General features: G+C 43.5%; 1 protein-coding gene across 2 annotated transcripts in view; it reads right to left on the bottom strand.

The window, feature by feature from the left end:
* LOC115468602 (mitochondrial ornithine transporter 1-like) overlaps positions 1–27,679 on the bottom strand; it is a 53,905-nt gene that overhangs the window by 15,778 nt on the left and 10,448 nt on the right. For both annotated transcript variants that reach the window (XM_030200420.1, XM_030200419.1), the window contains exons 2-4: positions 22,863–22,989; positions 10,629–10,887; positions 3,894–4,031 (exon numbers count right to left, since the gene is read on the bottom strand). In XM_030200420.1, the coding sequence (XP_030056280.1) occupies positions 3,894–4,031; positions 10,629–10,887; positions 22,863–22,917 (452 nt within the window). In that variant the 5' untranslated portion in view covers positions 22,918–22,989. The remainder of the gene's footprint in view (positions 1–3,893; positions 4,032–10,628; positions 10,888–22,862; positions 22,990–27,679) is intronic.

Below are 27,679 nucleotides of genomic sequence, written 5' to 3'. Positions count from 1 at the left end.
CAGAGGAGAGAGTGGCATTGTAAGCGGAGACAGCCTCGTCAACAGACTCGGAGGACATGATGGAGGGGAGGAGATTAGAAATACTAGATGATAAGGTGGGAGGGTCAATAATCTGGAGATTCCTGGAAGTAGTGGTTAATGTTGGGCGGGGCTGAGGGGGAGGGTGAAGAAGTGTGAAGGTGATCAGGTGATGATCAGAGACAGGAAGAGCTGAGGTGTGGAAATTGGAGGGTGAGCCGGAAGAGGAGAGGACGAGGTCAAGGCAATGGCCATCACGGTGAGTAGGGGTGGTGGAACAAAGCTGGAGGTTGAAGGATGATGTTAGAGTGAGGAACTGAGAAGCGTGAGAGTTGGACAGGTCATCAACGTGTATGTTGAAGTCTCCGAGAATGAGGGATGGAGATGAGGGTTCAAGAAAAACAGAAAGCCAGGCATCGAAGTCGGTGAGGAAGGAAGGGAGGGATTTATCAGGGGGGCGGTAAATGACTGCCACTCTGAGTGGCAACGGGTAGAATAGACGGATGGAGTGGACTTCAAAGGATGAGAAGCAGTGAGACTGTGGTAGGAGGAGGGGTTGGAAGCTACAGGAGGGCGAGAGTAGTAACCCGACGCCTCCTCCACGGCCAACTAGGCGGGGAGTATGGGAGAAGAGATAGCCTCCATGGCATAGAGCCGCAACTGAGGCAGAGTCGTCAGGGGAGAGCCAGGTTTCAGTTAGGGCAAGCAGGTGAAGGGAATGAGAGATGAAGAGATCGTGGGTGAAGGGAAGTTTGTTGCAGACCGAGTGGGCATTCCACAGTGCACATGAGAAGGGGAGGGAAGAGGGGGGGAGGAGGGGAATAGATATGAGATTGGAGACATCCCGGAAACGTTTGCATGGATAGGACGAAGACAGGTGTGGGGGACCTGGATTGGGATTGATGTCTCCTGCGGATAGCAGGAGGAGGAGCAAGAGAGTGCGGAGGAGGGTGGGGGAGGTAGGGCGACGAAGGCGACGAAGACGGGATGCGCTTAGGAGGAATGGGGATGGGTTAATGGCAGGAAGGAAGTGTTGAAGGTTGAGAGCTAGGAAGGAGGAGGGGGACAGGAGAGATGGTGAGGTGGTGAGGGACGGGGGTGAGTAGGGTATTGCAGTAGTGAGCAAGATGGGAGAGGACATGGGTGGGCAGTGAGTTCCAGTGGTAGACAGCGGTAGGGGGAGGGGAAAAAGATTAGGAAGGGACAGGGCAAGGAAGAGAATGTGTAAAGGGGCCATAAGTAGTAACTGAGGTGTTATGGGTATATATGTAGTGACTGAGGTGTTAAGCGATAGATAGAACGGCAGAGCTGGATTAGAGGCTTAAAACTGGAATGGTAGGCAGCAGGCAGGTAGGCACTGCCCAGTAAGAACAAGTCACACCCACTATGTTTGAAAAATGTGGGAGGAAAGGAGGTGAAGAGCCTGAACACAGAGACAGAGCAGTTATCTGCAGGCAGATTAGGTTGCTTGGGAGGGTATATAAGAACTATCACCCTAGGGGTGGGTGGGTAGAGGGGTGGGTGGGAGGGATCTAAGTCTAAAATGTACAGACAGAGCTGCAGCACAGCCAGTTAATCTGTAAAAAAGATGGATTTCTCAAGAAAAACTGGTATAGAAGGCTGCCCCTCTAACAGAGAATCAGGTCACACCCACTAAGTTTGAATTTGTGGGGGAGATTGTACAGACAGAGCTGCAGCACAGCCAGTTAATCTGTAAAAAAGATGGATTTCTCAAGAAAAACTGGTATAGAAGGCTGCCCCTCTAACAGAGAATCAGGTCACACCCACTAAGTTTGAATTTGTGGGGGAGATTCAGAGACAGAGCTGCTAAGTCTAAAATGTACAGACAGAGCTGCAGCACAGCCAGTTAATCTGTAAAAAAGATGGATGGCAGGGAGAGCAAGAGAAATTCTGGACATGGATGGAGGGGAGGGAAGGGAGAAAGAAGAAATGCTGGACACGGAGGGGAAGATAGAGGAAGGAGATTAGATGAGGGAAAAGGAAGTGAGGAGAGAAACGGCACATGAATGGAGAAAATAGTCAGAAGCTGGATCCACTGTACAGTCAAGTATGCGGAGGACCAGAAATGAAGAAGAAAGGAGGAAAGAAAAGAAATAAATGGAAAGGAAGCCCTGGAAACGGAGTCAAGGGAACAGATAGAGAGCAGCAGAATCAGATACTGGACCAGTATGATCAGAGAAACAAAGTCACCAGACAACAAGGTAGAAAAAAAATAATTTTATTTTCATTATAGTGTTTGGAATATGTCCACTTTGAGAATCAGGTGCTGAACGTTAAAAGTTTATGTTTATTTACTTATTTATGGCATTTTATCCCATATTAAACATGAATTAGATTGGAACCTGGGATCATTTAATTTTTTTTGCTGGAGAGAGTAATGTGTTGGCCGCCGCCCCCCCCCCCCCCCCCCCCCCCCGGTATAGCCAGCTCTGCAATTTTTTTGGGGGGGGGGCGCAGAGGTGGATGGGGGGGTGCAGAGGTGGACCGGGGAGAGAGCCTGTTGTTAAAAATTTACCAGCACACCACTGCTTATATATCTAAAAAAGGTCTTGCCCCCAATTTCACCGTATTAGCTCCCTTTTCTTTCATTTGCATCTTTGCTTTCCTGACAGCTTTCCCAGCTTCTCCAGATATTTTTTGCCTGTCTTCCTCTTTCTGCTATGTCTTGTAATTTATGAAGGCCAACCTTTTTTCCCTTACCTTTTCAGCTACATTTGAGAACCAAAGTGGCCTTCTTTGCCTCTTACTTTTATATATACTTTTCTAACATAAGGGTTTGTCACTTTTAAAAGTGCTTCCTTCAGTTTTGCCCACTGCCATTATACTTCCTTCAGCTGTACCCTTCTAGCTAACTCTTCCTTGACATATTCCCCCATCTTTTGAAGTCTGCAGTCTCCTCCTTTGTCTTAATATTGAGCCACATCATTCAGTGATCACTAGATGCCCAATGAACACCCACTAACATCAGAAACACTCTCCAGTTGTAAGCATCAGGTCCAGAATAGCTCCATCCTGCATGGATTCCATTACCAATTGCTAGAACAATTTTTCCTGTACAGAATCCAAGATCCCCTTGCTTCTAGATGACCATGCAGCAGGGTCATCCCAATCAATGTCCAGCCTATTAGTACTTCCCCTTTCATAGCAGTCTTCAATTAAACCTCTCTCCATTTCATATGAGGAAAGGCTAAAGAGGTTAGGGCTCTTCAGCTTGGAAAAGAGATGGATGAGGGGAGATACGATTGAGGTCTACAAATTCCTGAGTTGTGTACAACGGAGTAGAAGTAAATCAGTTTTTTACTCGTTCCAAACGTACAAAGACTAGGGGACACTCAAAGTTACATGGAAATACTTTTAAAAATAAATAGGAGGAATAGTTTTTCACTCAACGAATAGTTAAGCTTTGGAACTCTTTGCCAGAGAATGTGGTAACAGCGGTTAGCGTATCTGGGTTTAAAAAAGGTTTGGACAAATTCCTGGAGGAAAAGTCCATAGTCTGCTATTGAGGCAGACGTTTGAAGTAACTGCTTGCCCTGGGATTTGTAGTATGGAGTGTTGCCACGATCTGGGTTTTTGCCAGGTACTTGTGAACTGGCTTGGCCACTATTTGGAAAACAGGATACTGGGCTAGATGGACCATTGGTCTGACCCAGTATGGCTAGTCTATGTTCTTCTGTCTGTGAAGGAGGTCTGTATATCACACCAATGTAAATGCATTTTCCATTCCCTCTTTCCATATTAACCTGGGCTTATTCCTTACCCCATATGTCCTGCAATTCAGAATTGACCCTGGGTTTTTAAAAAAAAACAACTTTTAAACAGAAAAATGCTGAAGGAAAGTCGATTGTACTTACTTTTGCCCTCTTGTAATCTTCCCAGACAACTGCATTTCGTGCATAGCTTGAAGACGACATTTCACCAGTTCTGTGGGACAGAGGGCTAAGGAAGCAAATGCAGCAGCAAATGAGCCTGCAGCGGCATTCTGCAGATCACTGAAACAAAAGGAAAACAACAAGGGAATCTAACTGAAGGACTATCATGGATTTAGTGTATCTAACACAGAAATAGGGATCAAGAAAAACAAAACAAACAAAACTCCAAAACCATCACATAGCACACATGGGCCTATTTATTACAGTGCAGTAAAATTCTGCTGTTACGTTGTTAACTGCAAACATTAAGAGGGAGATGCATCAATCAAACGTTAAAAAATAAAACGTAAAAGTGCTTAACGATTTTTAAAAAACGAGGAATGCAGTATAAAAACGCTCCAGAAATGTTCGGATCGGTATTGCAAAGTAGGATTTATCACAGAATCGTTAAACCCGTCGTAAATCAGCGCCAAAAGCATGTGCAGAGCAGCCGAGCGTTATGCTGGCTGCTCTGCGCATGCCACAAAGATGTCACAGATGTCAAAACAAACCCCCCCCCCACAAACACGTGTGTTTCGGGAGGGGGCAAGGGCGCTCGTCATGAGCATCCTGTATGAACGCCTTGCCCCCCCCCCCCGCTCCCCGCTTCCCCCCCCACCCCCCCACCACCCGCACGAAAAAACTCCAATTTTAGCAGCCCCAGCCCCGGGCCGGCCCTCCTCCCTTCCTGTGTGTTCTCCCACACTTGCTCCGCCTCTCGCCATGCTCCAGTCCCGTGCCCCGCCCCCCCTTAGGTCGTCGCCGCCGCTCCCCTCCCTCCAACGACCCCCCCTTTGCCTTACCGGCCAGTGCAGCGCCTCCCACCTCTGCTGCACGGGCAATAACAGCTGATCGGCGATTCAGCAGGCCTCCTCAGACGTCCCTTCTTTCTTCCTGGGCCCGCCCTCCTCTGACGTAGAGGAGGGCGGGCCCAGGAAGAAAGAAGGGACATTTGAGGAGGCCTGCTGAATCGCCGATCAGCTGTTATTGCCCGTGCAGCAGAGGTGAGAGGCGCTGCACGGGCCGTAAGGCAAAGTGGGGGTGGGGCACGGGCACGGGACCGGAGCATGGCGGGAGGCGGAGCAAGTGTGGAAGAATACACAAGAAGGGAGGAGGGCCGGCCCAGGGCTGGGGCTGCTAAAATTGGAGTTTTTTCGTGTGGGGGGGAGGGGGGAAGCGGGGAGCAAGGCGTCCATACAGGATGCTCATGATGAGCGCCCTTGCCCCCTCCCGATTTTTTTTTTCTTTTTGGTGCTGAGGGAGAGGGGAGCAGCAGCGACCTGGGGCATCAATAAAGGACGCCCCTGACGCGCGTTTTCGCCCCCCTAGTTATTTTTTTTAATAGATTTTACTTGTAAACTTGTAGCAGACAGCCCCTTACAGTAATCTGGCCGGACCAATGCTCCTACCCTGTGAATGCCTCCATTACATTCACTTGCTAAGCAGAGTTGCATGCGTCATTTATAGACTGGCACTCTGCTAGTGCTTAACCCCATAAGTGCTAGTATTCTAGAAATTTGTGTGCCATGTTATAGAATAAAGGGGGATATTTTTACAAGAAGATGTCTTATGGAGCATTAAGTGGGGTGCTGTCTCTTACAGTGCAAGACAAAAGTGCTTATGGCAATCAAATATTTGATATATACAGCAAATGCATATAATGATTTACATTTGTCTAATTGATACTCACACTGATGGTGTGCATGAGCTCCACATTGTATGACATTCGGAGGATACCAAGCTCCACATTGTATGACATTCGGAGGAACGTATCATAGACAACTTTTGAAAACATCAGACGTTTGAATTTTGTCTGTAGAAACCTCTCTTGGCATTGGTGTGACCCCTGACGCAGGTGTGGTAGCACCGAAACACGGCCCGTGTCGGGTCTTTCTTCAATCAAAGTTCATTATTAAAGGATTTTTTAAATAAAAGAACTGTGCTCCCTTCGTTTTTAAAGGCTCTTTGTGCTGTTTTTTTCTGCTTGGACTCTTTTTGTACTTAATTCCCTCTCTTTGTTACACTATAATGATTTACAATCAGGGGGTGGAGTTTAATGACCTAAATTTTGCCATTACAGAAGACAATATCAAGAACTGTTGAATATAATTTTTTTTTTCAGGATAACATGTTATGAGGGCATACATTTTGGCTCACAGAGCCTTTCACATAGATGAATGTCTCAAATGTGCCGTCACACCCGATGTCTTACATGTTTTGGTATTTTTCCCTTATTAAGAAACCTGGAGGGCCTTTGTCAACATATATCAGGATACCCTGGGGTCGAGTTGTAATTTTTCACAATTCTATCGCAATTTAACAAGAAAACCTTACAAGACTGGGAGACTAGCCAGCTTATTTTTGAAAGAGAAAGATGCCCATATTTCGACCCAAATCAGGAGATGGGCGTCCGTTTCCCGTGGGCGCCCAAATCGGTATAATAGAAACCCGATTTTTGGCGTCCTCAACTGCAGTCCGTCAAGGAGACGAACAAAGATCACTGGGGTGTGTCGGAGGCGTGGTGAAGACGGGACTGGGGCGTGGTTATTGGCTGAGGAGAGATGGGCGTTTGTAGCTGATAATCAAAACAAGAAGGGCGTTTTTGATGAGAATTTGGTCCGCTTTATTTTGACCCTTTTTTTTCAGGTCCAAGTCTCAAAAAAGTGCCCCAACTGACCAGATGTCTACCGGAGGGAATCGGGGATGACCTCCCCGACTCCCCCAGTGGTCACTAACCCCCTCCCACCAACAAAAACTCACTTTACAAACTTTTTTTCCCAGCCTGTATGCCAGCCTCAAATGCCGTACCCACCTCCATGACAGCAGAATGTGTTCTATTCTCTGACAGCCTTTCCCTGGTTCTGATGTGGGTCTCAGGTGAGTGTGACACCTTTTCTGTTAAGGGCACTGCATAGTCACATCAGCAATGCATTGTGGTGGGTGTAGGGTTTTGGGCTCCGTGATTCCACTAGCTTGTGTTAAATGCTCACGATGTTGGTAATTGGTAGGCTCTACTCCCATGGTGCTTTTCCCTCTGCTTACTGGGTCAGAGTGTGCCCTGTTTTGTTTCCGGTAGTCCATGAGGTAGTGGCCATTTGTGTAAGACACTTTTAGATCCCTTTCATGTGTTAGCCACGTTACAGCACTTAGTTCTTACTTTGAATGTTGCTGAAAGAGGGCATTGTATACCATTCTGCCAGCTCGGACCTACTACTAATCTCAGTACCAGCGAGACTCGTTGCCAGTGGGGCACAACCTCTGATCTGAAGTCAACTGTGAGTAAAGGTGCTTATTCAAATAAAGGACGTTTTCAGCGAGATTAGTCTTCAGGTGTCAACTGGTGTGCCAAGGTTATACACCAGCAACAAGTCCTGTCCCTGGAGCACTTTTAGTGGGTACTGCAGTGCACTTCAGGCAGGCAGACCCAGGCCCATCCCCCCACCCGTAACACTTGTGGTGGTAAATGGGAGGCCTCTAAAACCCACTGACCCACAGGTAGTTGCCCCCTTCATCCCTAAGAGCTATGGTAGTGTTGTACATTTGTCCCTCCCATGACCAAATGGCTTGGATTGGGACGTTTCTGAGCTGGGCGTTTTTAGTTTCCATTATCGCAAAAAAAAAAACGCCCATCTCAGAAGGGACCAAATCCATGGCATTTGGTCCGTCCAAACCGTATTTTTGAAACTAAAGATGGACGCCCATCTTTTTCGATAATATGGTCTGTCCTGCCTCTTCACATACCCGTTTTCGGACATAGACGCCCAAGGAGATGGGCGTTCGTGTATGCCCTTCCACGTGTCTAAATGGCAGATGACTTTTAATGTGAACAAGTGTAAAGTGATGCATGTGGGGAAAGAGGAACCCGAACTATAGCTACATAATGCAAGGTTCCACGTTAGGAGTCACCGACCAAGAAAGGGATCTCGGCGTCATTGTTTGTAGATACGTTGAAACACTCTGCTCAGTGTGCTGCGGCAGCTAAGAAAGCAAATAGAATGTTAGGTATTAGGAATGGAAAACAAAAAAGTGAGGACGTTATGTGTGACCGCATCTCAAATATTGTGTTCAATTCTCTAGTTGCCGCATCTCAAAAAAAAGATATAGTGGAATTAGAAAAGTTACAGAGAAGGGTGACGAAAATGATAAAGGGGATGGGACGACTTAAGGAAAGGCTGAAGCGTTTAGGGCTCTTCAGCTTGGAGAAAAGATGGCTGAGAGGAGATATGATAGAGGTCTCTAAAATAACGAGTGAAGTGGAACGGGTAGATGTGAATCATTTTAACTCTTTCCAAAAACACTAGGACTAGTGGGCATGCGATGAAGCTAGAAAGCAGTAAATTTAATACGAATCGGAGAAAATTTTTCTTCACTCAACGTGTAATTAAACTCTGGAATTCATTGCCAGAGAATGTGGTAAAGGCGGTTAGCTTACTGGGTTAAAAAAAAAAAGGTCTGGATAGCTTCCTAAAGGCAAAGTTCATAGACCATTATTAAATTGACTTGGGGAAAATCCACTGCTTATTTCTGGGATATGTATTGAACTTTTTTGTGATCTTGCCAGATATTTGTGACCTGGATTGGCCACTGTTGGAAACAGGATGCTGGGCTTGATGGATCTTTGGTCTGTCCCAGTGTGGCAATACTTATGTTCTTATGAGTTGGTGGAGTCACCTGGTATGTTGTTTCATAGTAGTATGGAAGGGTGGGTTGGTATAACCGAGCAGCAGCAAGGTTTCCTCAGGGGAGTGTCTCCTTGTCCACAAGTAAATTATACTCATTTGGCAGAGAGACCACCCGTTGCACAATGGTGCTCTCAGATTAGTTACTTACAAAGGAGAGGATGGGCATCCCAAACCTGAATGGCCTTTCAGCGCAGCTCAAGTTCTGGGAAACGCTGTTCTCCAGGGCAAACAGCAGAATCCTGCTAAATATAGGACATAGGGTATCAGGTCTGTGCGATAATACACATGGTAGATTGCATAGTGTCACTGGGTGGGTGGGAGGTTTAGATAGGTATTATTTATAGGCGTTACTGTCGAGATGGTTCTAAATGGTATTTTTTAGGCCCTTTTCTAATGCGTTTTCTCTCATTAAAAAAAAAAAAGTGCAAATAAAATCTTAGGGATTATCTTCTGAAAAAGGGATGGAGAACAAAACCAAGAGCAACATTTTTCCTCTGTATAGGTCCCTGGTGAAACTGTGCTTTTGAGTATTGTATGCATTTCTGGTTATAGTACAACTAGAAAAGGTTCAGAAGGGCAACAAAAATGATAAAGAAGATAAACATTTCTCTTAGGAGGTTACAGGTTAGAGCTTTTCAGGTAGAAGAAAAAAAAAAAAGACAGCGGGGTAGAACAGAAGTTTATAGAATGATGAGTGGGGTAGAAAGGTTAAATAAAAGAATTTATTTAATCTGTCAAAAATAAAATCTAAAAGGGACACTCAAAAAAAATCACCAGAAGATTTGAAAAGATCTTTCTACTATTTGTTGTCACATAGCCCATAATGAAGCTATGGAATTTGCAGCTACAGGATATGGTCAAGGTGACCAGCATAGCAGATTCAAAGAGGACTGGCCAAGTTCCTGGAGGAAAAGTCCATAAAATGTTGTTAGCCAGCTAGACTTGGGAAAACCATTGCCCATTCTTGGTAATCTACTTTTGGGGATCTGCTGGGTATGTGCAACGCAGATTTGTTACTGCCAGACAGGATGCTGGGTCAATGGACTTTGGTCGAACTCAGTATGGCTTTTACGCCTATTACACAGAGAATATGTTAAGTGCATTGCAGATAATGTGATGCTGTTAGCCACACCTATTCAGGTGGCATTAACTGTACCATGCACCAAAAGAACAGAAGAACAATCCTCCACAGGTAAAGTACGAAGAAATGCACAACAGTGGAGGAGACCAAATAAAGACTTCAATAAAATACTTTTCTTCTCGAACACCATTGTTGTAAGAACCCACTGTTTGATTTGATTAATTGTACCAAGTTATCTGCTGCATTATCATGTTAGTGAGACACAGTCTCTACCCATTCTACATTAGGCATTCCTTAATGCAGGAAAAAGAATGTGCTGTTAGCATACCAGTTCCCATATTAACGCCTGGATTCTATATATGATGCCCAGAATTTGAGCATGCAAATTGAGTACACAGGCCAATTATCAAAAATTGGGTGCTAACAACCAATTATTGATGTTAATTGGCATTCATTAAAATGTGCATGTCCACCTGGCTGCGTACTATTTTATAAGGATTGGCGCCTAAGTTTACTAGCACATAACTCAAAAAGGAGCGTTGCCATGGGTGTTCCGAAAGTTGCGCACGAAATTATAGAATACATCCTCACCACACCTAAGTCGGGTGCCAGCACTTACACAAGGTTTCGGCAGGTGCAAGTCTGGCCCTTAAAGTTAGGTGAATAAATCGGCGCTAAAGCATGATTCTATAAAGGGCGCACACCCTTTACAGAAATCGCTTAGCACAGATTTTTTTTTTTGGAACGGCATTTTGAGCGCCATTTACTGAATCCAGCCCTAACTGTTTAGCGTAGCTAAGAATGTAGGCCCTACAATGAATAACAGTCTTCTTAGCAATCCCCATACCAACATACTGGGAAGACAGTTAAATAATCAAAATACATTGTGACAAATCATCTCAGTCATTCACTCACCTTAGTACTGCATGCTTGTCTAACCCAGAAAGTTTCCTGACTGCTTTTTGGCAGAATCCATAGCTCATGAACAGCACAGAGTTTTCTGCTATGTTAGCCAACAGGGCCGGGCTGGTTCCCTTGTAGAAGCCTCTAAACCCCACTTGTTTGTAGGTCTTCACTGCGCACTCTATAAGTCCTCTGTACAAGTTAGGGAATGTCTGCATCTTCACCTTCGCTGTGTCAAAGGGCTGCCCAACCAACACGCATGCAGTTCCACCTGATAAGATGCAACGTTTCTCAAGTCATTCACGAAGTGGTTATGGGTATGGGAAATTACAGCTGCAGGTTTATATCCCCATCCACCCCCAAATACCATCAGGCATAAGGGAAACCAACTGCCATATTCCCCCAATCACATAAAATGATTCGCTACTGCAGATAATGTATAGTAAGTGGCTTGAGGCAGGGCCATTGCCCCACTGGGTGGCTGCCCATAGCCATATGCCTACTGTTCCCATTGGTAAGTCTGCCGCAGATGAGTGTGTAGGATATAGAAGGAAAAACCCTTTCCATATTTGTGATCAAGTGAAGGCAGAGTAAGGCATGCAACATCATGTGTGAAACATGTATTTAAGAGATCTATAACAAGCAAATATCTTAACTCAGTCAGCAATCTGTCTAGGACTAAACATGTATCTTTAGTACAAGATGAGAAACACTTGCAGGGCCTTCACTAGTCCAGTATGCTCCTATATTCAGGACTCTACCAAGTCAGAATAGGGAGGAGGTGTATACCGTAAAAAAAAAAATCTTATTTGTATTTTCTACACGTTGAATGGTGGGGCCATTGTACAATTTGTGAAGGATAAAGAGCTCATAATGTCTGAAGCTCTCAAAAATAAATAAGGATTAAAAAATACTGAGTTGCCGTACTCCCCAAGTAATTCACTACTTACAAGTACAGACAAAGTTCTATGAAGGAAGGCCATACTGCCTTGGAGGGGCTTAGGTTGAGAGACAAAAAAAGGTTAAATTCCAACACCATATAGAACTTAAGGGGCAAAAATGCTTGAAAGGCTTTGATAAATAGACTGCATGGGAGATGAATATAAGAGAAAATTTGACTGAAAAACAATGGGAGAAGTTTGCTGGTAGGAGTGAGCAAATCCTCAGTTTCTGTAGTGGTTAGCGAATAGCTATAAAACAATTACTATAAAATTTTACACAGATGGTTATTTGACATCAGTTAAACTACATTAACTGTTTCAGCAAAATGGTAGAGATTATGCCCCTTTTTCACATCGGGTGAGCATGCACAAAGGCAGAGAGAGCTTTTGGTAAGTAGTCTGGAAAGTCAAAGGTTGAACTGAACTAGATACTAGTGATACGTATTTGTTTCTTCTGGGCTATTGGCCTGTGAAAGTCCCTAACACATGCAAAACAGTCTTGGGATGCTTAACAACCAGGTGTCCTTAACTGGCATACCACTGGAAGCAGAGAGTCCCCAAATTAGGATTGCTCAATAAGTAGTTTGCGGAACATACCTTTATGACACATTGTTATGTTGTTAACAAAATTGTAAATTTTATGTTAAACTGCACCTGCTGTATACTGCCTTGGGTGACTCTTCATAAAGGTGGTTAATAAATTCCAATAATTAAACAACTAACTTTGAAAAGGTTTGTCTTTTTTGATTAGCTGAATAATGCGTAAAGGGCGGGGGAGAGTTTAAACGTTACATACAGAAGCTAAATAAAATGTTACAAGCAATCCTTATATGAATTTTGACACTGTCAGGGGTTTGAATGATATTTGCATATGTACTGCATCACTTTTTTTTTTAAGATAAAAAGATTAGGAGTTCACAAAATTACCCTCTTATCACCAAACCCCCCCCCCCCCCCCCACACACACAGTTTTTATTGTGATATTACATAAGCTTGTAAGGCATATATACTAGTCACTCACAGTAGGACTAGTATTGGCCAAAAGCTCAAAGAAAACTACAAAAGGGGCCAAGGTAGTAGAAATAGAATGCAGGTATCGGACAATGCCCTCCCTAGGAGACCAATATGGGCATAGAGGGGTCCGACCCCTGACAGTAGCACTATAGAGCCTGGCTCATTAAAAACTCCTGCAAAGAGCCTATTGCACTACATACTACAGATATGGATTAAATTCAGTATACCCTCTGAAATGAATTGGCCAAAGTCACTAAGCAGCCAGGAAGGTGCCTACCGCCTACTTGATGATGCAACCCTCATGCTTTGTTGCCTCAACTGTCTGCACCCGAGACAAAGATAGATTTGAAGACCTGAATTTGATTCCTGACCCTGGCTTCTGCTCACTGGGTCAGGTAGGGTGCTGTACAGGCAGGTTCACCGCCCCTCAGAGGACAGGGAAAGGAGGAAAGATACAAGCTTGGCTGTTATGCCGTTTAGTTTTAGGGGGTCTTTTACTAAGGTGCACTAGCATTTTTAGCCTGTGCTAAACGCCGAGACATCCTACGGGCATCTCTGTGTTTAGCGCCAGCTGATTTTTAGCATGAGCTAAAAATGCTAGTGCACCTTAGTAAAAGACCCCCTTAGTGCATAAACTGGTCTGTTGAGGGCTGGGTTAGAGCGTCAAGAAAGAGATCCATAGATACTTTTAAATGAATTTCATAACATCTAGCTCCAGTAGATACATATTTGTTTGAAACATTTCCAATATCAGTTTTTACCAAATATGGCAGAACAACAACAACAACAAAAAAAAAAAAGACCTGAGTGCATACTAATAAGTGATATTGCTCCCAAAATGACACCTCTTCAATAAATAAAACAGGAAAAATAACACACACCACAAATATTGGGGCTGCACACTCCTAGTAGATACTGGTTTCAACTGAGCTAGGAGACAAAAATAAATGTGTGGAAGAAATACTACAAATAGAAAAAAAAATCTAACTGTCCCATGCTCACAACAAAAAAAATATGAACATACATGTATGTGTTTGCCTTTTGTTAAGTCCTTTCCACTTGTAAAATTAGATCAGTTAGTTATTCACTAACAGCAAGAGTGGTGCAATAAGCTTTGCATCAGCACAAAATGTGCTTTGTCCTTGTAAAGTTTCACCATCCTCTTGCACGGGTGAGTCAGGCGACTCTTGCCTGATGTAATACTTTACAGCTACAGCGTATTCACACTTAGATCATCTGCGTTTTACATGGATATCTTCTGGATGTATTTATATTTACTATTGTATTTATTGCATTGATTTGACTAGCTCAACAGTAAAGATTTTGTATAGAATTAAGGGGTTTATCAGAAGCAAATGACTAGCACAAATTCTCCCCTCCCCCCTAAACACTATTTGACAGCTCCAAGCAAAGTCCATCTCTTACAAAATGTCATTTGTGATAAAATCTGGGACCAAACTCTGTTGCAATACATTCATGTGATCCTAAAAACATCTAAGTATGTTCGATGGTTGTTATGAGAGCGAGAGTATGCGATCAAAAGACCACTTAACATCTGTGTTTGGAAAGAATATTATTCAGAGATAGTGGCAATGTGGGATTACTTAGAAGAGCAGGTTAATAGGCAGATCACCCCAAGATGTTTTTTGGAAATGTGAAGAATTAGTACCAATTTCATCACAAGTCTCTCCAGGGTTTGAACTACAAGACAGTAAAACTTTAAAAACACTTTTAAACAGCCGAAAAGCATGGTGCTATTCTTTCTAACCTCATTTGTAGTTAATATTTCTTAGGATTTCACAGGTCAGGCTCCTTGTGCTACACAGAGAACTGCCACTAACTAGATTTTTTAAAACGTATATTAGTTAAAAATAGAAACAAAACAATCTCGGCCCAATCCTCTGAAACGCCCTTCCACCCAGCATCCATATGGAACCCTCCTGTACATAATTCAAGACAACTAAAGACTCATCTGTTTTGCAAATCTGTCAGGTCCGCTACCTCCTAATTTTGTTCCCCCTACCCTACTGTCTCTTCCCCGTAGATTAAAAAAAAAAATTTTTAATTATTGTATACTGCATAGTCGCCTTATGGATCCCTTGCACTATATCAAGTACTGGAAATAAATAAATGTGTTTTTGATTTGTAAACCACACAACATAAGCACGTAAGCCTTGTCATACTGGGACAGACCAGACCAAACATCCATCAAGCCCAGTATTTCATTTCCAGCAGTGGCAAGATCCCAAAAAAAGTAAAATAGATTTTATGTTGCTTATCCTAGAAATAAGCAGTGGATTTTCCCCAAGTCCATCATAATAATGGCTTATGGACTTTTCTTTTATGGAATTATTCAAACCTTTAAACCCTGCTACGCTAACTGCTTTTACCACAATCTCTGGCAACAAATTCCAGAATTTAATTACACGCTGAGTGAAGAAATATTTTCTCCGATTTGTTCTACATTTACTTCTTAGTAGCTTCATTGCGAACCCCTACTCCTTGTATTTTTGGAAAGAGTAAACGAGCGATTCACGTCTACCATTTCCACTCCACTCAGTATTTTATAGATTTCTAAGATTTCTAACATATCATCCCTCAGCCGTCTTCTCCAAGCTGAAGAGCTCTAGCCTCTTTAACCTTTCACAAGGAAGTCGTCCCATCCCCTCTTATAATTTTTGTTGCCCTTCTCTGTACTTTTTCTAAATTCTGCTATATCTTTTTTGAGATGCAGTGACCAGAACTGCACACAGTATTTGAAATGCAGTCGAACCACAAAGGTATACAAAGGCATTATAATATTCTCAGTTTTGTTCTCCATTCCTTTCCTAACAATTCCTAGCATTTTATTTGCTTTCTTAGCCACTGCTGCACACTGAGCAGAGGGTTTCAACATATCAAAGGTAACACCTAAATCCTTTTCCTGGGCAGCAATTACTAACATTGAACCTTGCATCATGTAGCTATAGTTTGGGTTCCTCGGATGTCTCAAGCAAAAAAGCAGTTAATCTGGCAAAATAAACTAAATCACGCCATTTGTGTCCATGTAATACATTTTGTATATAGTGTATATTATATTTATTGTATCAAAAGAGCTAGGCAGGTGTACCATGTGATTTGTTCCATTGTCTCTCTGTAGAGGAAGTTACTCATCAAACATATAAATGGCGAGTGACCGACTCACTCGCAAATGCGCAGTAGAGACTTCCCTCTCTGTCCCGCCCCCGCGTCAATACGTGATGACGTGGGGGCGGGACACAGAGAGGGAAACTGCGCCGCCGAGGTTGCTGCCGCCACCCCTCCACCCGGCCCGGGCCCTCTCTTCCCTTCTGAACTTACACATCCATTCGCCGAACGCAGCAACGCACATCAGCTGAGCTGCACTGAGCCCTTCCTTCTTTGCCTGTGGCCCCGCCCTCCTGTGACGTAACGTCAGCGAGGGCGGGACACACACAGGCAGAGAAGGAAGGGGCAGCTCAGCTGATGTGCGTTGCTGCGTTCGGCGAATGGATGTGTAAGTTCAAAAGTAAAGAGAGGGCCCGGGCCAGGTGGAGGGGTGGCGGCGACTTCGAGGGGGGGGAAGCGGTGGCGACTTCGCGGGGGGAGGGGAGCGGTGGTGACTTCGCGGGGGTAGGAAAACCTCAATACCAGCCCGTTTTTACGGGCTCAACGGCTAGTAAGAACATAATACCCATACTGGGTCAGACCAATGGTCCATCTAGCCCAGTATCCTGCTTCCAGCAGTGGCCAATCCAGGCTACAAGTACCTGGCAGAAACCCAATTAGTAACATCATTCTATGCTACCAATCCCGGGGCTTCCCCCATGTCCATCTCAATAACAGACTATGGACATTTCCTCTAGGAATTTATCCAAACCTATTTAAGCCCAGATATGCTAACCACAGTTAACACATCCTCCGGAAACGAGTTCCAAAGCTTAACAATTCTTTTAATGAAAAAATATTTCCTATTTGTTTTAAAAGTATTTCTGTGCAATTTCATCGAGTGTCTCCTGGTCTTTGTACTTTTGGAATGAGGGGGGGGGGGGGGGGGGGGGGGGAATCGATTCACCTTCTTCTGCTCCACACCACTCAGGATTTTGTAGACCTCAATCATATCCCCCCTCAGAGCATACGGCCCAAAGAGTGCTTACCCCTGATCATTAATAGGATTGAGACCTTGACTGTATTCATATTAAATTAGTTTATTATTACTCAGACACACTTTTCTCTCTCTCAAGAGTCACATTTTCCCCACCTTTGCAATAAACCAATTTCTTCAAAACTTCACTTTTACTTCCCAGCAACAGTGATTATCCAGTTTGAAAGCTCTTCCCCTGAGGCAGTAAAACTTCCGATTTTAATGCCACACACTAAGGGGCCCTTTTACTACAGGGCATTAAGACCTCCATGTACTTAACATGAAGGAAAACACTGCAAAACGTGTTAAAGTGTTTTGCAGTAAATTTCACTTTTTCTGTGCACTAACCACACTTTTTAAAATAATTTTTTGCATGGCGTGTGTCATGGGCAGAGAATGGGTGTAGAAGTATTATCCAGATAGCGCGTGCCGACTTATGGAGTTCATGGGTGCATTTAGTATGTATTTTGATTTCTACTTGATAATTGTTAATTCTTTTTTTTTTTTTTTATCTGACTTTCTTTGTCAAAGTTGGTTCTTTGGTGTGAACTTATAAAGCAAAAAAAAAAAAAAGGGAGGTGCTAAGTGTTCCCACATTATCTTTTTGCAAGTACTGTGTGCTAATGCGGATATTAGCACACGACCTGGAAAAAAACAATGCCAGCTTATGCTGTTGTCAATCTGGGTTTAGTGCGTGGAAAAGTCCCATGTTAGCATTTGCCAGGCCCGAGTTTGCCACAGCTTAGTAAAAGGGCCCTTAAGTAAATTGCTTATATTTTTCTTGTAAATAAAAAGTTGAAAGTCAGAAAAACAGAGTCTTCTTGTGGATGTTGAAATGCGGGGTTTAAGCTGTCTGGACATTAGAACACGTATATACTTTTCAAGACAACCAATACAGCTAGCTATACAGCATTGATTTTACTGGACATCTCCATTGTTTTTCTGCATGCTTTTGTGCTGTGGAGGTTGGTTCTTCTCTAATAAGGACCAGAATCAAATTTTATACGCATTTTATGTGAAGACTAGTAAAAAAGGCCCGTTTCTGACACAAATGAAACGGGCGCTAGCAAGGTTTTCCTCGGAGTGTGTATGTTTGAGAGAGTGTATGTGAGAGTGACTGTGTGTGAGAGAGAGTGAATGTGCGAGTGTGTGTGTGTGTGTGTGTGTGTGAGAGAGAGAGTCAGTCTGGGTGTGAGTGTGTGCAAATGCGTATGTGAGACACAGTGAGAGAGAGAGAGAGAGAGAGAGAGAGAGAGAGAGTGTGTTTCACACAGATACAGTGTGTGCGAGAGAGAGAGAGAGAGAGAGTGTGTGTGAGACACAGACTCTCTGTGAGACTGAGTGTATGAGACCAAGAGAGTGTGTGAGTGACTGTGTGACACATAGAGAATGAATGTGATACAGTGTGAGACATAGAGTGTGTGAGAGACAGTGTGTGAGAGTGAGAGAGAGAAAGACATTGACTGTGAGAGAGAGTGTGTGTGACAGAGATACCTCCCCCCTCCTCTGGTGTCATGCCCCCCCTCCCTCCCTCTCTCTGATGTCAGGCCCCCCCCCTCTCTCTGGTGTTTGAGCATTACTGTGCAGGACGCTGAGCTCTGGCTGTCCTTCAAGGAACTGACCAATCCTATTTAATAGAATGCACCTCCAACATTCTGAAGCCGGGAAACCTCGTGTGGTTGGTCACTTCTGCTTGTGACGAACCCAGAAGTACGTGATGACAATTCAGGAGATGGATACAGAGAGCAGGAATGCCTCAGCCATGCAGTCAGCTTCAGAATGTTGGCGGTGTGTTTTATTATATAGGATATAAGAAATTTAAAAACTGCCTGGGGCTTTACATACCTAAAAAGAAGGCACTACTGATATGTCCCCTTGTACTTTTAATGCAATATACGTGTACCCTGGGGCAGGAACAGCACTTTTTTTTTCACCAGGTGTAACTACCTGGGTGCTTTCAGGCAGGCTCTCTTATAAGGCACCCAGATTCGGGTGCGGAAATTTGGCCACAATCCCGAGATGCACATGCAACTTAAAATTGGCTAACAAACTGCTAACGAGCGATTGGCAGCTAACCACCAATTGACATTAATTGGCACCAATCAAGATTTGCATGTGCATCTGGCTGCGACTGGGTGCCCAAATCCCATGGCATGCAACTCAAAAGGGGGCGTGGCCATGGGAGGGGCATGGCCGTGCGTCAGGAGTGTTCCGAGAAGTTGACCATGTTACAGAATAATGGGTCAGTGCACCAGCATTTAAACCAGGTTTCAGCAGCTGTTTAAGTCTGGCGCCCAACAGTAGGGGTGCAAGAATCGATACTAACCATGACTCTATAAAGGGCATTTGCCTTTTATAGAATCACGCTTAGCGCTTATCTATTCTGGCACCCATTTCTGAGCACCATTTATAGAATTTGGCCCTAGGTGCTTTATGTTGCTTTTACGTTTATCAATAGAAATCAAACAAAATAAAACATGTTGCTTTTACAAAATTACGTGCTTTTTAAAAACAATTGTTTTTAGGCATCCTATAATACCCCTCACCACATTGTCAAACCTTCCCCAGACCCCACCCCCTAAAGTTCACATCATCTCTCACTGCCCGTTTGCTTTTTATTCCTCTTTCCCGTCTTGCACAGGTCTTCACTCCCAACTCAGTGAGTACCCATCTCTCCAAAGCAACCCAGGAAAAAGAGTGCAAGGACTCATCAATGCACGCTCACAGGCTACACAGCAGCAGCTTCTTCTGCTACTGGGTTGTATGGGAGGCACAGCCTGTGAGAATATGGATTAAGTTAGCCACCTTTTCAAATCTGATATGAAGGCAAGTTACAAATTCAGGTACAGTTAGTAAAAATTCATGCATCCATACCCCATAGACACACAATAGAAGAAATATTTAGTAAATAGGCCCCTACGTTTCCACCCAAGACAACAGAGGGTACAGTGATTTTCAAGAGTCACAAAACACATCATTGAATCTGGGATTCAAACTAGCTTCCGTGGTTCTCAGTCTGCTGTTCTAACTGAAGAGGTTTGATAACGGGAGACAGCATGAGCCTTTATGGCCCATTATGTGGGCTGAAGCTAGTAGGTGGAGTTTGTTGCTCTATCAATTTAATTGTTTTGGGTATACCAAGACGGCAGCAGCAGAACTGGGAAGAATTAAAACCTCCTTGGGTGGAGACCAGCTTCAGCCTTGTGACGACATGCCATCTCCCGTTATCAAACCTCCCTGGTTCTAACCAGTAGGTTATATCTTCAATCCAGTCCGCTTCAGGAGAGATGAAGTAAGAGGAAGAAGACAGTCTGGGGAAGTCCATGGCATGGTCTTCAAACTTTAAAAATAGAAGGTTTTTTTATTTCTTTTTTAGGGTAGGGGGAGGATAGGGGGAGATTTATGTCCAAAATACTTCAAGCTCTAAAACCTGCTGTAAATTAGAACATATATTATTATTATTATTAATTGCATTTGTATCCCACATTATCCCACCTCTTTGCAGGCTCAATGTGGCTTACAATATATAGTGGAAAGTGGAAATGAGAGGAGAGTTAATATTAGTGTAACAGAAGTATATTGGGTAATGGAAAGTATGATGAAGATATGATATGGGGCATGTTAACAATGCTTACTAGATATATGTGGGGTTTTCATATGTTTTAGTCATTGTGGTATGTCTTGTCAAAAAGATGTATCTGCAGCAGTTTTCAGAAGTTGGTCAGTTCATAGGTCGCTTTTAGGTTACGTGGCAGTGCGTTCCAGAATTGCGTACTCATATAGGAAAAGGTTTATATTTTAGGCCTTTGCAATTTGGGAAGTGAAGATTAAGGAATGTGCGAGATGATCTTTTGGCATTCCTGGGTGGTAGGTCAATCAGGTCAGACATGTAAGCTGGGACTTCGCCGTGGATGATTTTATGTACTAAGGTACATACTTTAAACGTGATGCGTTTTTCTCGTAGGGGTTTTTCTCATAGGGGTTTTGCACTTTTGTATTTTGGTTTTCCAAATATGAGTCTGGCTGCTGTGTTCTGGGCTGTTTGGAATTTTTTGAGTATGTGCTCTTTGCAGCCAGCGTATAGTGAGTTGCAGTAGTCTAGGTGACTGAGTACTAATGATTGTACCAGATTCCGGAAGATGGTTCTTGGGAAGAATGGTTTTACTCTTTTTAACTTCCACATTGAATGTCGCCTTCGCCCCTTCTTCCACCCAGGCACTTCATCACCACAACCTAAAGTGTAGCATTGTCATGTCTTCCTCCTCCTAAGACCCACAGATGACACTTTCTTTCTCGCTCTCTCTCTCTCAGCAAGACAGTACCACAGTCATCATCACCCACTGCCTCCTCCTGGGGCCCACCCATACCGACACTATCAATTGCCTTGTCCTACCCCCTCTGTTAATATGTGGCCTGGCTTCAGACCTACCACTGGAATAGTGGTGGGCTAAGCTACACAGCCTAAAGCAACTGAAAAGTACTGAGTAGGCCAAATAACAAGCTAATGATGTCATATTTGAGAATCTGCTAAAAGCAGGTCTGAACAATGGGTCTTAACACAACCAGGTACAACTTTCTAATTGAATATAGCACCTATAATGACAGAATAATGGGTAAAAGGAATAAAATGAGGTTCTTAAAATGGGACTTATTTTCCATCAGATGGCACACAGATCATAAGATGTTATGAAAGGTATTACAAAAGAAAGATGTGAAACTGGTATCTTAACAGAAAGATATTTTAGTAAACGAGAAAAACAATTTGTTCTAAAAACATGTTGACTTTAACGGATATGGGGCAATCTCTTGAAATAGCTAGAACGGAAAGACAGATGGTACAGATGCGCATCTGGCCGGATACGAAAGTATGATCTCAGAAATTGAGAAATATTAGAAAAAAAAGGGTCCTGCCATAGACTTCTATTGAGATCTGTAGGTATAAAAGAAGGGAGAATTTGGCTTAATTTCGGAGTCCTCCCCAACGCTTCTTCTCGGACGGCAGGGCCCTGTGCTGTTGAACCCAGAATCTGTTTGATGTCTGTACTTAATTGAACACTTGGTAAGAATAAAGCCTTTTCTCTGAAATCTATCTCTGTCTTTATTTTCAAGTATTCTTCACCTTTCATTGATACTACAAACTAAGCCACGCACACAACTAACACTCAATGTCTATATACATTACTGTTGCATTTTAATAGAATACATGTAGCTACATAGATGACCAAGGATTCACTTAGATCCTGATAGACAAAAGGCCAGGGTCATGGATAATATCCTAGACTTACGCCTTCTGGTATCTACACAACAAAGATATCACTGGGATGGAATATCAAAAGGATTTAGGCAGGCGGCCCAACACATAGTGGAAGCGCTGACCCTTTGCCCCTACAGAAGGGTATTCCTAGGGCACAAAGAGGGCCTTTAAAATTTACACCTCCAATAGTCTAAGATACAACCAAGCATTTATCTTTTCCCCTTAAGTGTGTGCAGCATGTGATTGGACTGAGGAGCAGCATGTCACTAACCTGTAGAAAATCAACATAACCATGACAGTTTTTAGGACTCCTTATCTGCATGCTATTTCAGCTCAATGGCATGCTCCAGGAGGATTCATAAAAGGTTTGAAAATAAGGGAAAGGGCCTTTCTGTGGTTTTTGCAATTACTTTCAAAGTGTATACGCAGGTACTTATTTGTACCTGGGGCAATCAAGGGTTAAGTAACTTGCCCAGAGTCACAAGGAGCTGCAGTGGTCGAACCCAGTTCTCCAGGATCAAAGTCTACTGCATTAACCACTAGGCTACTCCTCCACTCTGCTCTAGTGGGCCCTGGCTCTGTGTGCCAATGCTGTGCACTTATCACTTGAAATCCCAGGCTTTGTGCTGCTAATATATAGCAAATATATACAACAGCAAAAGAAAAAGGAGGCCACCACTGCTGTGTCAGCAGGATATCACAAGACAGGGCATGCACTGTCCATGATATTGTTAGTAAAAGCTCCCTCCCCACCATCATCCACTTGGCACCTTAAAGCATAACCCAAGATCTTTACAACAGAAAAAAAATGTTAATAATCGCAACACAGTCACTATCAAATTAGTGATAGTTCTTTAATGGTAGGCAGCTTATAAAAAAATGGTGTTTAACATTACCTGCAGCCCCTGCTGTGAGGTCAATGGCGGCCTGAAGGGCAGAATTTAGCTGCATGTTTCCCTCTGGCTTACTTGTCTTAGCAGCACAGGAAAGCTCTCACAGCCACAGAACTGCTTATATATTTCTCTGAGGAAAGGAAAATGAAAATACATATAAAGCACCTTTGGTATCAACTACTACAGCTCTATCAAACCAAGACATTTCTAGAAAATAAGTGTTCCAACAATTAAGTTTCTATTCAGCAGTTGTATGTGCAAGCGATATTTAACAGAAAAAGAAATGCATCCAGGAAAAGTCTGGTTACCAGTCTATGAAGAGCACTGGTCTAACAGCTTTCATCTTGAATATTTAGAAAGTCTTATGCACATACAATGAACTCTCTCTTTTCAACACGATGTAAGATAGAAACAAAAAGCGCATCTCCCTGTGCTCTGCAGTGTTGCCAGATGGAAAAAATTGTTCACGCCCAAAACCAGCCCCAAACCGCACAAAGTCAATTTGCATATGAATGACATTAATAAATATTAATGAGGGCATTTGCATACAAATGACATCATTAAGCCTGCCTCCACTGGCTGCGGCAAAACTGAGCCAACCTGTGGCCAACGGCCGTGGGAAAAAACCGCCGGTGGGGCAAGAAAAAGCCGCCCAAAATCCCGCAACCCGCACGTGGCATGAAAAAGCCGCAGCGGGTTGCAGAAAGGAGACCAATTGGGTGGGAAACCCGCAGCCTGGCAATACTGGTGCTCTGTTCTTCCAAACCCCCCCCCCCCCCCCCCACAGTACTGACTGAATCCGTTTTCTTTTTGGTTGCTACATGTAAGATGAACCAATATCCATTACTGTGGGCAAGGCAAAACTAAGCCAACCTGTGGCCAACGGCCGTGGGAAAAAACCGCCGGTGGGGCAAGAAAAAGCCGGCCAAAATCCCGCAACCCACACGTGGCATGAAAAAGCCGCAGCGGGTTGCAGAAAGGAGACCAATTGGGTGGGAAACCCGCAGCCTGGCAATACTGGTGCTCTGTTCTTCCAAACCCCCCCCCCCCCCCCCACAGTACTGACTGAATCCGTTTTCTTTTTGGTTGCTACATGTAATATGAACCAATATCCATTACTGTGGGCAAGGCAAAACTAAGCATATACTTTGGGTCCAAATGTTTAGCGGGGGGGGGGGGGGGGGGGGGGGGCTCATGAAATATACTCAGGAGGCTAGGATTGCTCTTACTGTCCAGAATTCAGAGTTTTGCACCAACATCCAGAAGGCAGAAGGATGGCTAATGTGTTTTAAAGCTTTATCTATGGTTGTCTAATTCCCCCCCATCCCCCACTCAACCTTTGTGAGTGTGCCTGCCCTGCCTATTTGCAGTCTAACTAGCAGCAGAGACTTTAGGTAGGATTCAGCCAATGGCAAAGCAGTGGGGGCAGAGCACTAGAAGGTGGTGAGTTGAGGGGGAGTTCTTATGTAGAAGTAAAAGTTTCTACATGGGGGGAGGGGTGCAGAAGAGAAATGACCCCCAACCCCCCCACCCCCAAAATGTTCCAATGTATTTCTGTGGGAGGATTAGTAACAACAGCTGCAGCATACACACACACTGGTTTACTGTAACATAATGATTAAGGAATTGAACTTGTCAAACTGCGCTTTCCTATCATGTCCTCTCCTGATCAGAGGCACTCAGAAAGCCAAACACAGATATAAACATAAATCAGACACACAATGCAGAAGAGATGGAAACAATGCCATACCCCACATACTTTCCCCATATGTTACTATTTCTGTTTTGAAAGTCACATTGGGTTGTTGTTGTTTTTGTTGTTTTTAGACACAGAGGAAATGAGGAGGTGTGCACAATAACATTGCCTAGAACAATTGATCTTTGCAACAATCAGAAATCCTATATTGTCTAGGAACTGACAGATCTATGACTGGCCTGTACAATTCTATATTGCAATGTTGCAACGGTGTAGAATGACATACTAACTTAAGAATTCTGCTCTTATAGTAATGGTGCTTGCCCAGCAAGATCCTACTGGCATACTGCCACATTCCAGTGTCAATCATTTCAGATTTAGGTTGTTCGTGAATTACAAAACAGTGAATACAAACAGTGACTCACAGATCCTAGTGGGAAGCTATTGTCCTCATGTGGCCGCCATGAGTGCTCCTATATACAGGAGTTACAGCCTGGCCATGGGAGATACTCAGCAGCTTACTACAGGGGTGCTTATAAGTAATAAATGTCTGGAGCAAACTTGTGCATTGCTGAATAAGTCTTGCAAAAACGTTTGCTTAGCTTAACCAGATTTGAACAGGAGTAGGATGGGATACGATGATAGGAAGCAACCATGTTGATAGCCGTGTCTGCCTGCTAGGCTGCAACCAAAATAGCTAGAAGTCCTAGCCGAAAAGCAGCACTCATGTAGTCAAGTCTACCTGGCAGGTTATGCAGTAGGCTCCAGGTGCGAATTGAAGGATCCTGTATGCTCATCTGCCAAAGATGATAACTGAGCACAAATGAAGAGAGCTCTACCAAGCTACCGCACCCTATGGCTGGAGGCGAAGATCTTTCAGACTAATTATTTAAAATTTTATAAATATTTACAGTTTATATGTAGCTACTAATTGGGATTCTGCCAGGTACCTGTGACCTGTATTGGCCACTGTTACTGGGCTAGATGGACCATTGGTCTGACCCAGTATGGCTATTCTTATGTTCTCATACGCTCATTTTTCAGCTAATTAGAGGTTCTTTGAGGGTGCAAAATGCACTTGTAAGTTTTTCTTTTGCAGTGCAGGTTCGCTGGGTACATTTTTTTGTTGAATCAAATGTGTGCAGATAAGGCACATTTGGTGCAAAGTGGCATTTTTCCTGTATTTATTGGATAAATACCCTTTTTTGTATTAGGGCTTTTTTTCAGGGTTTTATCATCCAAACCGTAAAATCAGAAGCCCAAATATACCCTTATAGTATACACAAAAATTGGCAGAAATGACCAGCTGACCCATCCAGTCTGCCCACCTTCTATCACTTATTACATGCCACATTATATTCCATCTTAAGATTGTGCTAAAATGTGGCATTTCAATTAATGCGCAAGAGCTGACCTAAGGCCCTGCTTACTAAGAAGCGCTAGAGGCACATTAGCGTTTTTAGTGCACACTAACCATGTATACGCCCATAATATTACTATGGGTGTCTACACAGTTAGCGTGTGCTAATTTTTAGCACGTGCTAAAAACCACTAGCACACCTTAGTAAACAGGGCCTCTACAGTCTTTTGTCCTGTTCTGGAGGCCATGCCTCTGAAGTGATATAGCCAGAGCAGGCAATCTAGAAAGAGGGCCATCACAAAAGCCATATAAAGAGTACAGGGGGTAAGAGAAAGAGATTCAAATACCTCAAAGATGATATAAATGAAACACAGGAAAATAAACTTTCCGTTAAAAGAAGTCCTAGACAAAGAGGGCATCAGGCTGCAAAGAAGGTAGGATCAGAAACAGAAAATACTTAGTCATGGAAATGGCAGTGGATTCATGCAATAGCCTTTCAACAAAGGCAAAAACCAGTAGGAGACTTCAAGAAATAATTTACTGGTGAGGACGTGAAAGGAATGCAAAAGAAAAAAAAAAAACAACAAAAACAAACCAGGGTCTTTGAAAACTGCACCAAGAGGTCAACTGGACAGGCTAAATGAGGTCTCACCTACAATCAAATTATATGTAGGAGTTAAGGAGGAACAAGTTTGCAATTTAAATTTAGGAATTACACAGGTCATTCAAGGTGCAATTGACCTGGCATTACTCTGCTATGCTCATACTTTTGGATTTCAGCATCGTGTTCTTTTGGCAACCATGGCTGATCACTTTGACAAGGCAGCTTGTTGGGCAAAAGGTGATGTGGAGCTAAGAGCAAGAGTACAGAAAAAGAGGCTGATCTTCCTCCACATCAATTGAAATCTACAGACAGCGGGTTCATACACATTGAGGGGCATTTTTGATACCATGTCTGTCCAAATTGAGACGTTTTGCCAAAAGCCTGGTTTAGTCACTATGAAGCCCTTTTACCAAGCCATTGTAGAGCTGCTGCGGGCTTGGCGCACAGCAATTCAGCCCTACTGCCGGGCTTGCGGTAGTCCAGCAATAATCTGACTCCCACGATGTGGCATTTCTGGTGCAAAAAAAATAGTGCCATGGGCTTACCCGGCAGTAATACCACCAGGTTAGTGCAGGAGCCCTAACTGCCTCCTAAATAGGAGATAGTAAGGGCTCCCTACCCCCTAAAATGGCTGTGTGGCAAGTGGCGGTAAAAGGAGGTCTCAGCGTCCAGGAAACCCATGTGCCGATGCCACCGCAGGGGTCCTTTTACCGCCACTTGGTAAAAGGACCCCTAAGCAAACTAGGCTGCTGCCTAAAACATCAGCTTCTCTGAAGCAGTAAAGAGCCACTTTAGAAGAAGCAAAACAAATATATCTTGAAAGCCAGATAACTTCAATTACTCGCCAGAAGAATCTACCTTTACCCACAGGGAAGGTGGGTAATTTTCAGTCCATTAAACTGAGTTTTGGGAAAAATTACCTTGATTATGAACACACATAACGAAGTTTAAAGTGTGAAGTCCATCTGTGCATTTTTAGAAGATTGCTCTGGGATAAACAATGTTGAGTTCAATTATTAAACTCTTGGGGAGGCAGGAAGGGGGCAAGACAAAATTTGCCTAGGGTAATTAATACCCTTGCACACGCTCTGGTTATTACTGGAATACTAGAAAGACCCATACATCCAAACCACAGAGAGTGTAAGAAGCAACTATTTTTT

This window comes from Microcaecilia unicolor, chromosome 4 (assembly GCF_901765095.1).
Source record: "Microcaecilia unicolor chromosome 4, aMicUni1.1, whole genome shotgun sequence".
Classification (NCBI taxonomy): Eukaryota; Metazoa; Chordata; class Amphibia; order Gymnophiona; family Siphonopidae; genus Microcaecilia; species Microcaecilia unicolor.
This window is presented reverse-complemented; position numbering and strand designations above follow the sequence as displayed.